Genomic DNA, 13,409 nt, shown 5'->3' with positions numbered 1-13,409 from the left:
GACCCCGCCGCCCTCCGCACCCCGACACCGCGCAGTCGCAAGGGCTCCCTCCGCCTGCAGAACCCGAGCCCAAGCGGCTGGGGAGCTTGCGCGCCAGCCTTGACCTTGGAGCAGAGGGAGAGGCTGTTGCAATTATGAAGCCACGTTTTTCTGCTTCATTTCCAGCACTTAAAAATCTTTTTTTTTTTTTTAAACAATGCTTGATTCGATCTCCAGCATCGCAAAAACATAAAGGAAATTTAATTTAATTAAAGAATAAAAATAAATTAAAAATGCCTGAAAGCAAGAGCTATGTGCAGGGGGAGAAGGATGAAGGCTAAAATCATAATAAGCTTCCCTTTTGTTGTGTGGGCTGCTGGAATGCGTAAATTTTTTATAAAGAAACGTTTTGACGCAAGCCTGTAATCCCAGAGGCTCCGAAATCTGAGACAGGAGGATGACAAGTTCAAAGCCAGGCTCAGTAATTTAGCGAGGCACTAAGCAATTTAATGAGACCCTGTCTCAAAATAAAAAGTAAAAAGGGCTGGGGATGTGGCTCAGTGGTTAAGCACAGCTAGGTTCAATCCTTTGTATAAAAATAAAAATCCTATTTGGATATTTCCAGGGACAAATTGCAAGGTTTAAGCCAGGTGCAGTGGTGCACACCTGTAATCTTAGCCTCTTGGGAGGCTGAAGCAGGAGGATCAGAAGTTTGAGGCCAACCCCCCACAACCTGTCTCAAAATAAATAAAAAGGGCTGTGGATCTAGCTCAACAGTAGAGCATCCCAGGGCTCAATCCCCAGTACCTGAAAAAAAAAAAAAATCTTTTGAAGCCTTAGACTTCAGGGACTTTCACCCTATTGCCCTGTTCCGCCCAATTGTGTCCCTAAATCTATACTTGGTCCTATGACTGACTTACTCCTCCACATCTTCAGTTATGAACTGAATACTGTGCCCCTAAACCCAGAGATTGAAGCCATAACACACAGTATGTACCACTGGTGTGTACCCTGTGCACCAAGACAGCTTTCAAGTAATAGGCCATGCTAACTTTAAAAGAAAAATATCAGAGTCGCTTGGAGAGGTTTATTGAAGCTGTGCAGCTTTCCCACAATCCAAATGGCTTCTGGTGTATAGGCTGCATGATGTCTCTCCAGCCACAAGTCCCCATCACCAAGCCAGGACAGGTGAACAAGGTTCATTCTGCAATGTCACTCGCCATTGAGCTGCAGCTGAAGGTGGGCCCTGCTGCTGGGTACGGTCAGGCTCTCTGGAAAGTCTGTTTACACACTTGACCTTCACAGAACATTTCCTGAGACAGGGAGGAAAGGAAGAAGAGAAGTAGTTGGCATATAGTCTGTTTTGACGCTCAACGCTCTGACATCAAATAAGCAGGGTTCTTTCCTCCTGACACCAAATGTGTGGTGTCTTTCCAACTCTCTGACATCACCTGAGTGTTCAACAGTCCAGTTCAGTTCTGATGCTAACTCCCACAGTCAGCACAGACCCCACAGGTGAAGGGCTCAGTCCTATCTTACGAGGGCCACCTGTGCTTCTGATTAACCAGCTTTAAGTTGGGGATTCCCATGATCCACCTCCTCTGGTTCGATAAGTCAACGGAATGGCTCACAGAACCCAGAAGAGCACTTGTGATTATGTGTTCATGATAAAGGACACGGGAGAGATGCATAGAGCAGCATGGGTGAGGGGCTTCCCTCCCCTCTTCAGGGGTACCTCAAGATGATCTTTAAATAGCACACATGCCTATCGGTTTGGTTATTTGTGCCCAAAATGCAGGACCTGTGGACTTCTACCATTACCGCCCCCTCTTGTTGTTGAGAGACTTTGGACAAATCATTTAATCTGTCTAAATCTCCCTGTTGGTTAAAGGGTACTCAATAATTCAGCAACTTTAAGGGACCTTAGAAAATCTAATTAACATTTATAAAGCTATTTGAGAGTTCCTTGAAAGTTGCCTAGAAAGTCTTTATAAATATTAATAATAGTAAAGTCACCAAAACTGATCACTCCGATGTGGAGCTTGAAACTTAGTAAGTTTAATATTTTGAATTCAACTGAGAAAGCTTAATATGTTGAATTCATATTCTGTGGAGTGTTTGATTTAAAAGGACAAAATGATCTTGCCTATGACCACTAGATGTATTCAATATGTATTTCCATTCAATGGGAAAACGATTTAAAGACCTGGAAAAGGTTATTATTTTATTAAATAAAAAGGCAGAATATTCTGATAGAGAAGGAAGGTAGTTTGAAAATTCAAAAAACAGTTGAGTTGGGAGAGTAGGATTACTGGTCAAGGCGTCCTGCTTAACATTTCTTTTAATATTGCATCACTTCATTAAAACTAAGGGCAAAATATGTCAGGTACCAGGTGGAGCTTGTCTCCTTCGATCCAGTGGGTCCAACCTCTGTTCTTCTTCTCCCCATTCTGTACACAAGTGAGTCTGTCATGATCCCAGGTAACCAAGCTCTATGTGAGGAAGGAAAGAAAATGTTGGTTTGTTCCAGCAGGATCCTCAAATATTACTAAGTAGACTCGTGTGCCAAGTTAACCTTGCAAAATCAAGAGTCTATGTTATCCCTTTAATTTTTACCTCATTTGTTTTTTGGGGGTGTGCTGCTGGAGATCAAACCCAGGCCCTCTACCACTGAGCTCTATGCTCCCAGCCACTTACCTTGCATTTTCTGTTATCCAGTCCTTTGTTATCTTCATCAAATTCTTCTCCGACTTTGAATTTAACGAGGTAGTTCCTTAGGCTACTGTATGTGTGGATGGCAAAGGAATCCCCATTTTGTTCGATCACTTTCTGTGGCTTTAGCAATTTGGCTATCTTACGAGTGGCAAAGTCAATACCTGAAAAATATAGACATTTTAAAAAGTCTGAACATTCACTTGATATACAAAAGCTAAGAATTTGGTAGTTGTCCCCCAAATTGTTGCATATGATTGCTCCAGTGTCTTTACAACTTCAATATCTTCTGCTGCCCAAACTGGATCTATAGAAAAAGCTACCCAACGAATCTCCACCAAGAGACTCATAAAAATGGCTTGAAGGGCTTTCAGGAGGGTCATTAGTTGGGCTGGGCCTTAGGTAATACATCTGAAGCTGGGTGTGGCAGAAACAGTTCTGTGAATCTTCCCATAAACTGACAAGGGGACAGGGCTCAACCCAGCCTTAATCTCAACAACTCTGGTGTCTTCTTTTTTGGGGGAGGGGGGAGGGGTGGGTACTGGGGATTGAACTCAGGGGCACTCCACCACTGAGCCACATCCCCAGCCCTATTTTGTATTTTATTTAGAGACAGGGTCTCACTGAGTTGCTTAGCACCTCACTTTTGCTGAGGCTGGCTTTGAACTCATAATCCTCCTGTCTCAAACCTCCTGAGCAAAGGGAATACAGGTGTGCACCACTGCACCCCTCAACTCTGGCGTCTTCTGCTCCATGTATTTATACTTCAAATTAAAACGGCAAGACGGCTGGGGTGTGGTTTGGTGGTTGCCCTTGCCTAGCACATTCAAGTTCAATCCCCAGCACAGAACTGTGTCAGGGACTGTAAGGATGGCCTTAGGCCTGAGCCTAAGCTACTCCATTTTTAAAATTCCAGTTTGAAACCTGCAGTCTCATCAGGCACGCCTAAGAAAGCCCTCCAGTGTGGCCCACAGACACAAACAAGTCACTTCTCCCCACCCTGATAAACTCAGAGAGAAGCCTCTGGCAGGCTGTCCTGGACCCATAAGAGGGAAAGGTGAAAAGATCAGGATGGGGACCACCAGACCAGAAGTTTTAACCCAGGGTAAATGATGTCACTGAGAAATCCAGTGGTAGCTGATAAGGATTGAAAGGTGGTCAAAGAACTCAAAATTTAGTATAAATAACAGAGCAAATGAATAGACATTCAGCCAGCTGTTACCGATGCATACAAGCTGGAAAACCTGATGAGGACCTGGACTGACATCCCAACTCTTCTCATCTGTCTAAACCTCTGCGTGGTCCTCATCACTCTAAAACTCTACAGCCACATCTTGACCCTGGTGAGAGTCACAGCTTCTCCCTATGACTGCCTTAGGCCTGAGTGTCAGCCATCAGTGTCACCCAGGAGAAGCCTGCCTTGGTTCCTGACCTGATCACCACGGTCTGAGTGAATGTGAGTCTGCTAAACTTAAAGCCTAAGGCTTGAGACTTTTTTTTAACATTTATTTTTTTAGTTTTAGGTGGACACAATATCTTTATTTTATTTTTATGTGGTGCTGAGGATCAAACCCAGTGTCTCATGCATGCTGCTAGGTGAGCCCTCTACCACTGAGCCACAACCCCAGCCCAGGCTTGAGAGTTTTGATCTGTTACCTTGTTTTTTAAATCCTTTAAAAAAAAAAAAAAAAATATATATATATATATATATATATATATATATACCTTTTTTTTTTTTTTTTTAACAGGGCTGAGGACCGAACCCAGGGCCTTGCGCATGCTAGGCAAGCGCTCTGCCACTGAGCTAAATCCCCAACCCTAAGAGTTTTGATCTGACACTTGAACTTAACATGCAGAGGGAATGTCTGTCTTGAGCCTGTCATAATTAAGTGTGTTCGCAGTGCTTACAATTAATCTCAAATTGCAGTGCCTAGCATTAATGATTGTCATTTCTTTGATTAAGAACCTATAGAGTGAAATTGTATTGAGTGATTTGCGTGAATAAGCATTGACAAAGGCAGAAGCGCGAGAACATTCTTTGTTTCTCCCCTTCAACTGCAGATGTTGGGCCTTTTGCCCCTCGGAGACAGGGACTCAGAGGTAGAGCACATGCGCAATGCCCAAGGTTCATCCTCACACCAAACAGATGAACAAAAAAAATAAACCTTTTGTGCTCATGAATGTAATTTGCATACTGAGAAGTCTTTAATAAGCTTGCCAGGAGCAGTTTCTTACACATGTGATCCCAGTGACTCAGGCAGCTGAGGCAGGAGGATCCCAAATTCAAGGTCAACCTCCAAAACTTAATGAGAATTTGACCCACAGTTAGACCCAGTGAGATGGGAGCCTAGGAGTGTTTAGAGTAGGTGACATGATCTAAGTGGCAGGAAGCCACAGTTTAGATGCCTGGTCCTCAGCAGGAACATAGCCCTGAGCTAAAGTCTCCTAGGGAGAACTAGTTCTCCCCTGTGGGGCTGGGGAGGGGGGAGGGATTAACCCTATTATGTAAAACAAAGTCCCTGGAATTTTTATTTCAGAGACTTAAATGCCTTGTTGCAGGCAGTTTGATCCTAGAGTGGATCCCACTTCCATGTGTTCACCTAAAAGATTTGATTCTGTTGGGAATGGACTGCCCTGCAAAGAGGCTAGCGGGCTCCCCACAGCCAAGTGCCTCCCACTTCCATTTCACATCTAGAAAATGTGGCCAAGACTGAGCAAGGCTCCCTTGGCAACTTATTAGCCTCATTCATTTCTGCCCACGATGAGAGTATAAATAAATGTCCTTAAGAAAATGCTTTGCTTTTTTTTTTATTTTTTTGGATTTTTGTTTAGTATTTTGTTTTTACCTAGAACTCTGGCTTTTAGCTTGAGATGTGAATGATCCAGGTTTATTGGTTTTCAATCATGTTTAGGCATTGAGAGTGTACCTTAAAATACTTATCCTATTATTAATATGAGAAGCCAAATGCCAAATTTAAAATATCTATTACTGACTTTTCATCAACACTGCTGTGTAAGTGAAACACAAAACAACTCTTATTATTTTGATTTTTTGAGATGGGAGTCTTGCTATATTTATTTATTTTTGTGGTTCTGGGGATGGAACTCAGGGTGCTATACCAACAAGCCACATCCCCAGTCCTTTTTTGTTTTTTATTTTGAGACAGGGTTTTACTAAGTTGCTGAGGCTGGCCTTGAACTTGTGATCCTTCTGCCTCAGCCTCCCAGGTAGCTGAGATTACAGGTGCATGCCTGACTTGTTTGTTGTTTCTATTGGGATCTTATCTCCCAATGTGTTTGATTAATTAACTTTATTCAATGGACACTGTATTTGAGAAGGTATTTATGGAAACAATTTAAGATCTTGCAGAATTTTTAATTACTTTAAAGAGAATTTTTTGTTTGTTTGTTTGTTAGTATGTCTTGTTTTACAGCTATATAAGAACCCTAATTATCTGGAAGCACCTTAACACAAGCTCAGATCTTGAGACTGTTCTGGACCACCAAGATGACACAAAACTAAGCTCCAGTCTGTTCAAGAAGCATTTACTTCCAGATGCTTTTTTACTCCTCTGGTGCAGCTTTTCCAAGTCCCAGCCCAAAGTAGAGCAATTACAGGGTCTCTACCCTTGGCCCACTCAAGACTCCAGCTTTTGTCCCCTATCCCATGAAGCTCCCCAAATTCTGGCTTAGTCTTGCAAACACCCTGAAGGTAAGAGCCACCCTAAGTGATGGGTTCACCTCCTGTAGTCCAGTTCTCTCCCAGACTTCAGCCTGGTGATTATTATTTTGGTAGCTCTCTGATGTTCCCTAAGAAGTATATATTCTGGGGCTGGGGATGTGGTTCAAGTGGTAGTGCACTCACCTAGCATGCGTGAGGCACAGGGTTCGATTCTCAGCACCACATAAAATTTTTAAAAAATAAAGATATTGTGTCCACCTAAAACTAAAAAATAATAATAAAAAAGAAGTATATATTCTATATTTGATCTAGCTTAATTCAGCTGTCTTCAATGGGAGAGTCAGTACAAGTACATTAGTTTGCCATCTTCAGAAGCAGATGTTTTCATGAAGTCTGAATATTTCTGCTTATGTTGGCATTAGAATATACACAAGCAGGAACATTAGGTTTTGCAGTATTTACATTCTACTAGTTGTCCCATTGACAACTTGATAAATCAAAGAGCAGTGTGCTTCTTATGCTCATGAATGTAATCATCTAGGATGAAACAGCCCTACTTTACCTAATAAGAAGACCACAGTCGCATCTGGCCTCCACCACTTATTCACCCAGGGGAAAACAAGTGAACTGTAGAGTCCATTCTGTACACATGGAAGGTAGAGTGTTTGCCAAACAAATAACAGGGTGTGCCTAATCATTTCCTTCCTAGCTTACTGGGAATTGACAATAGGTTTTAACGCTGGATTTCAGCTTTGTATAAAATGCTAAGAGATCTGTGGTTGTACTTTAGACATATTTAAGACTATCAGATCTGGCTGGGCACGAATCTGTAACCCGAGCTACTCAGGCAGCTGAGGCAGGAGGATGGCAAGTTCAAAGCCAGCCTCAGCAACTAAGGGAGACCCTGTCTCAAAATAAAAAAATAAAAAATAAAAAGAGCGCCTCTAAATTCAATCCCTGTACACCCTCCCCCCCAAAAAAAACACCTAAAAAAAAAAAAAAAAGTGCCACAGACACCTGGAGAGGTAACTAGGTGGTAGAGCGCTTGCTTACCACGCTGGAGGCCCTAGGTTCAACCCCAGTACGGGGTTGGGGTGGATGGCACAGAACGGTGTCATGTAGGCGAAAGGCTTGGCACATAGTAGGTGCTGAAATCCGCCAAATCTGAAAAATGACACTAAGGACAGGACAGACAGAATCAGTGCCCAAGGGCGGCGCTTTACCAAGATGGCAGGAAACAAATTCACATGGCCCTTGGGGAAGCGAGGTCACCGATCAGAAGCCCCACCGGGCCCTCTCCACACCCTTGCGGGAGACCGAGTTCCCTTTCCAGCGGCTCATCCCTCTCCCCGCACCTGCAAACCAGGTGGTCCCCTTGAAGCTGATCTGCAATTGCCCAGCGCCTGGCACCCGCCCTGCAGACACCGCCGACCGACTCTGTCCTGGGGAGGGAGTCGCGCCCCTGGACAGCACGGTGGGCGGCAAGTGGCCTCCCAATGCTCGGGGTTCCTTTCGCGGCGGGAGCCCTCGAGGGAGGGGAAGTCAGAAGCTGTCGGAGTTCCCACGCGGCCCCGGACCTGCGGGCCCCCAGCACCTGCCCGACCGCCGCGTCCTCGGTGCCATCCCGGCGCTGAACAGGGCTGGGGGCGAGGTAGCGGGGCTGGGGCTACGTACCGGGACCTCGCCTTTCCCGCCAGGACCTCGTCCAGCCTCCGGCGTCCGCAGGGAGGAGAGAGACCCACACCGGGCTCAGAGGGACCCTGGGGCCGGCGGACTAGGGCCCCGAGAGAACAGGCGGGAAGACGGGTAGCGGGACAGGGGGTCAGGGGAAAGGACGGATGGACCGACAGAAGGACGCGGGGATGGACGGACGGGGGATGGAAGGTCGGGCGACAGACAGGACAGGCCCGGCCGCCTTCGCCCTGAGCTCAAGACCGGTGGTCAGAACCCCCTCCGGCGTCCCCTTCTTGGCGCGGGCCCCTCCCGTCCTACCTAGGGCCAGCATGTAGCCCTCGAAGTTGTCGCTGCTGAGCAGGTTCCAGGTGCCACTCAGGTCAGCCGGCATGGTCGGGGGTCAGCGGCCAACACCTGCCGGCAGCGGGCTGCACCGCCAGTACTTTCCAAATGGGGCGGGGGCGGGGCCGAGAGGACAGCAGCGTGGGAGGAGCTGGACCGCCCGCAGCGCCGAGCTCCCAGAGGGACCCCTCTGGCTGCCCGCTTCTTTAGCCAGGGCGCTAGCCACTGCCCCCGCCCTTGGCAACTCGGGCTCCCTTGGGGCCCCTCTCCCTTACCTCTAAACACAGGCGAAACCCAGACCATGTTCCCTACCGCCCCCCTTTTTTGTCCCTCTGCCTACATGTTAATGACCAAGAATGGTCTTCAAACTCATGACATTAAATACTGTATCAACTGCAAATACCAATATATCCACAAACCCTGTGAACAGGGATCTCAATAAACAGGGGCTGATTTTTCTTTCCAACCAGTCCTGAAATGAGCGCTTGCTGGGGATGGCCTCGCAGCTCCACAAAGCAGCAGCACGTCTGATTGCCGAGGCCCTTAGTGCCTGTTACCTCTCTGTCGTGAGTTGGCTGCTGGGTTTCCAGCCAGGACATCCGTACCGAAGGTGGGGAAGACCTGAAGCACCACTGGCCATTACCCCCGTGGCAGAAACCTCCTCAGCAGAGTTTTGTTTACATCTTAAAACCGCCCCATGCCGCGAGGGAGCCTGTGGGAATCAGTCTCCAGTACTTAGCCACTGCAGTAAAGAAGGGAGAAGGAATGAGAGTATGGGCTCACCTGCGACATTAGCCCCCGACACCATCCATATATGCTGGTTCCAAGATTTATATGTGCATCTCTCTTTTTTAAAAATATTTTCTTTTTTTTTTAAGTTGGACACAATATCTTCATTTAATTAATTAATTTTTATGTGGTGTTGAGGATCGAACCCAGTGCCTTACCATGCTAGGCAAGTGCTCTACAACTGAGCTATGACCCTAGCCTTTATATGTGCAGCATTTCTTTCTTGTCTTTTTTGGTACCGGGAATTGAACTCAGGGGCACTCCACCATTGAGTCACATCCCCAGCCCTATTTTGTCTTTTATTTAGAGACAGGGTTGCATTGAATTGCTTAGCACCTCACTTTTTTGCTGAGGCTGGCTTTGAACTCGAAATCCTCTTGCCTAGGCCTCCCCAGCTGCTGGGATTACAGGCCTGAGCCACCTCACCTGGCTTATATGTGCATTTCTGACCTTCCCCATGAACTCCAGTCTCAAACATATATATATATTTTTGTGGTGCTGGGGATTGAACTCAGGACTCTATGCATGTGAGGCAAGCCCTCTACCAACTGAGCTATATCCCCAGCTCCATGTCTCAAATATATTGACAGCTAACTTTGTGTATTATCATTTGTCACGAAATTGTACTTCTCCAATAGTTACTTTATTATCTCTGTTTGACAGAGACAAAACTGAGACACAGAGAAGTTAAGTAATTTGCTGAAGATCATACAGTTGGTGGAAGAGACCCCTGAGCTCATGTGCCACCTGTCACCTTCTACTCTGTCTCCACTTATAAATGTCTTAAAGATATCTGAAACTTGACACATCCTAGAAAGAAAAAATTAAAAAAAATATTTATTTATGTATCTTTAGTTTTTTAGATGGATACATTAGTTTGTTTTTAAGTGGTGCCTAGGATCAAACCCAGTGCCTCATGCATGCTAGGCAAGCACTCTACCACTGAGCCACCACTCCAGCCCCAAAGAAAGAAATTTTAAGAACAAAAGTTTCTCCATTTTTTCTCATCTCCATAAACTCTGCCATTAGTCACCTGGTTGCTCAAGTCAAGAACCAGGAAGGTATTGTTGAATTCTCCCCCTTGCCTAGGCACCCAAATTCAATCAGTCATCAAGTCCTGCTGTTTTGCCATCTTAACCTGAGCTGCCTAGACCACTACAAAAGTGTGTGTCTGGATTTGCTGCTTTTCCTGGGAGTCCTTCCAACCATTCTCCACACTGCAGCCAGGGTGAACTTTTTTTTTTTTTTTTTTAGTAGAATCTTTTTCATTTAGAAACAAAACACAAAATGAGAAAAAAATTTTCCAACCACACAGGAGGGGTATGGGTAGGGGGGAGGTATCTTTCCATCCAGCCCCAGCCCCAGCCCCAGCCTGTGGTTTTGGCAGCAATAAGGAATATGGGGTAATGGCCCAAAAAATAAAAATGGTGTGTGTGTATGGGAAGGAGGGGGTGCAAAAGCTGTGGGGAGTGGTGAGGGAAGGAACAGAAGAGGTCATACATACATATGTGTCAGAGGTCATATATACATATGTGTGTATATACATATGTACACACACATATGTATATATGTATATTTTATATTTATTTTTTTAGTTGTAGTTGGACACATTACCTTTTATTTATTTTTATGTGGTGCCGAGAATCAAACCAGGGCCTCACACTTGCTAGGCGAGCACTCTACAGAGCCCTTCTTGATCAGCCTCTGGCTACTTCACCAACTGCATTACCTTCTATCTGTCCAAACTCAGTAGCTCCAGTCATTCCAGTTTTCCTTCTTCCAGAGCTTGGTATTTGGTATTCTTCTTCCCAGGGTGGGATTGGTTGATTTTTGTATGGTTAAGTCCTTTGGCTTGTAGTTCCAGAGTACTGTTCAGGGAACAGTCTTTCCAATCACACTCTCCAACAGGGAGAATTGTCTCTAGACGCCTGCAGCTTCTGTCCACCATCAGCTTCCTCCTCATGAAGGTAGGATGAGCTACTTGGATGGGGGCAACTAGGATGACTACCTGTCCTGGTTTCCTTGGAACTAAAGGAGGGCTTAGGACATGGAACTTTTCTTGCTGAAAGTACAAAACTTGCAAACTGGAATGAATGCTTGTCCTCGGGGCTGTAGCCACTGAGCCACTTTAATCCACCAGGGAGAGTTAATCTAACAAAATTTTTAACTCCAAAGTGAAACTGGAAGTGTGTTTATTTTACAGATCCAAATTTTCCCTTAGGTAAAAGTCCAGACTGGAATAGTGTTTAAATTATTACCCCCCATTAAAAAACAAACAAACAAACAAAAAAAAACCCCTGTTAGCCTGAAAATAATAGAAATTGGCTGGGTGTATAGCTCAGTGATAGAATGTCTGTCTGCTTAGCATGTATGAAGCTCTGGGGTCAATCCCTGTAACAAAAATAAAAAAATTCGGGGCTGGGGATGTGGCTCAAGCAGTAGCGCGCTCACCTGGCATGAGTGCAGCCCAGGTTCAATCCTCAGCACCACATACAAACAAAGATGTTATGTCCGCCAAAAACTAACTAACTAAATAAATAAATAAATTCATTAAATTACTCACTAATGTGCAATTTGGACAGGACTCCCTAGGGACAGTTCATCTTAATTCAGTGTGGCATTAGCTGGAGGAAGTTGACTTGAAGGCTCTTCAGAATGGCTTAGGCTCATGACCAGCAAACTGATGCTAGTTGTGTGCTAGTAGGGAGCTCATCTGGGCCTGGGAGGCAGGGGCCAGGTCCCTCTTTATGTGGGACTCTCTAGGGGGGTGCTTGGGCTCCTTCACAGCATCAGAGACTGGATTCTCAGAGAGAGTCCAAGAGAACCAGGAAGCAACTGTACTGGTCTCAGATGTCATATTAAATCATTTCTACCAGAGTCCCAGGCTTTCTGGAACTCTGTAACAGAGGGAGCTGTACTGGGGGTATAGCCTAGTAGTACAGTGCTTGCCCAGAACATGTGAGGCTATATTTCCAGATTGAGAAACCAAAGGGAAGGAACATGCACCTCATCCCTCCATGGGAGGAGTGTCAATGTCACATTGTGAGAAGAGCATTTAGGACGGGAGAGATTGTTATAGCCATCTTGGACACCATACCAACAATGGCCCTCATACTAAGTTACAACTTCTAACCTAGACTATTAGTAATAAGGTGCCATTTAATTTTTTACTTGATGATTTTAAAAAAATCTTATTTCTCCATTGGCTTAGAACTTTAAAAAGTGGCAAAGCACTTGCCCAGCATGTGTGAAGCTCTGGGTTCCACCCCCAGCACCACAAAACAAAACAAAAAACCTTTGAGTCCCCTTCTCAGAACAGCCTTCAGTACAATGCTGACATCCACATGCTCCACTTCACAGCTCGGCTTGTGCCCTTCATAACTGCCATATTCTACAAACATCTCTTTTCTCCTTATTTACTGACTGCCTTTTTCATGCAAGGCAGAGACCGTGTTCCTGTCACTCCCCCCTACAGTATTCCCAGGCCTACCACAGTGCTTGACAAGTGACTAATAAATGTCTAAGACTGACTGAATGAATGATTTTGACCTTTCCCAAGGGATAAATGCCATTTTTCTTGAGAAGCCCAAGTAACAGCACCTTGCCCAGAATGAGCTGCCAGTTCTCATGAGATACTGATTTACTTGGTGGAATCTGACAGGCTTAGATATACCTTGCCATTTAAAGGAGACGGAACCATGAACTCTGACCAGATTTCCAGAGCATGGGAACAGGACATGGAAAAATCATACTTCCTCTCCTTAAAATCTTATTGTTCTCAAACTTGACCTGAAAATGAAAGCCATGGAAATATACTAATTATTGTAGCTTTTGTGCTAGTTGGTATGGCTTTGGGCCAGTTTGATCAGGGGTCATCCTGTAGGGATGGACTGAATTTCAGTTGATGTGGTCAGAGGCTGGAGTTGCCTATAGATCTTCCTTCTAGTCAGTACCAAAGGTTATCTCCGGAAAGAGTGAAGAAATTTATTTGGCCAAAATTGAGCACTTTCTTTCCTTTTGTTTGATGCTAGTGATTTGGCCAAGACATGGTGTTTTTTTAAACTCAGTGTTCTTAACCACTGAGCCATATTTCCATCCCTTTTTATTTTTTATTTTTTTAAATTCAAGACAGGGTCTCGAAAGTTGCTTAGGGCCTCGCTAAGTTGCTGAGGCTGGTTTTGAACTCATGATCTTCCTGTCTCAGCCTTTTGAGCTGCTGGGATTATAGGAA

General features: G+C 45.0%; 1 protein-coding gene across 1 annotated transcript; it reads right to left on the bottom strand.

The window, feature by feature from the left end:
- Nucleotides 1–1,052: 1,052 nt before the first annotated feature.
- Rbp7 (retinol binding protein 7) lies at nucleotides 1,053–8,477 on the bottom strand. Its single transcript, XM_027947527.2, has 4 exons — nucleotides 8,366–8,477; nucleotides 2,677–2,855; nucleotides 2,370–2,471; nucleotides 1,053–1,292 (listed from the first exon to the last, which is right to left on the bottom strand). Exons 1-4 carry the CDS (start codon nucleotides 8,436–8,438, stop codon nucleotides 1,242–1,244), a joined length of 405 nt encoding a protein of 134 aa, XP_027803328.1. The 5' UTR covers nucleotides 8,439–8,477; the 3' UTR covers nucleotides 1,053–1,241.
- Nucleotides 8,478–13,409: the final 4,932 nt, after the last annotated feature.

The sequence above is a fragment of the Marmota flaviventris genome, chromosome 10 (genome assembly GCF_047511675.1).
Source record: "Marmota flaviventris isolate mMarFla1 chromosome 10, mMarFla1.hap1, whole genome shotgun sequence".
NCBI classification, from domain to species: Eukaryota; Metazoa; Chordata; class Mammalia; order Rodentia; family Sciuridae; genus Marmota; species Marmota flaviventris.
Note: the sequence above shows the minus strand (reverse complement) of the source record. Positions and strands in the feature narration are given on the sequence as shown.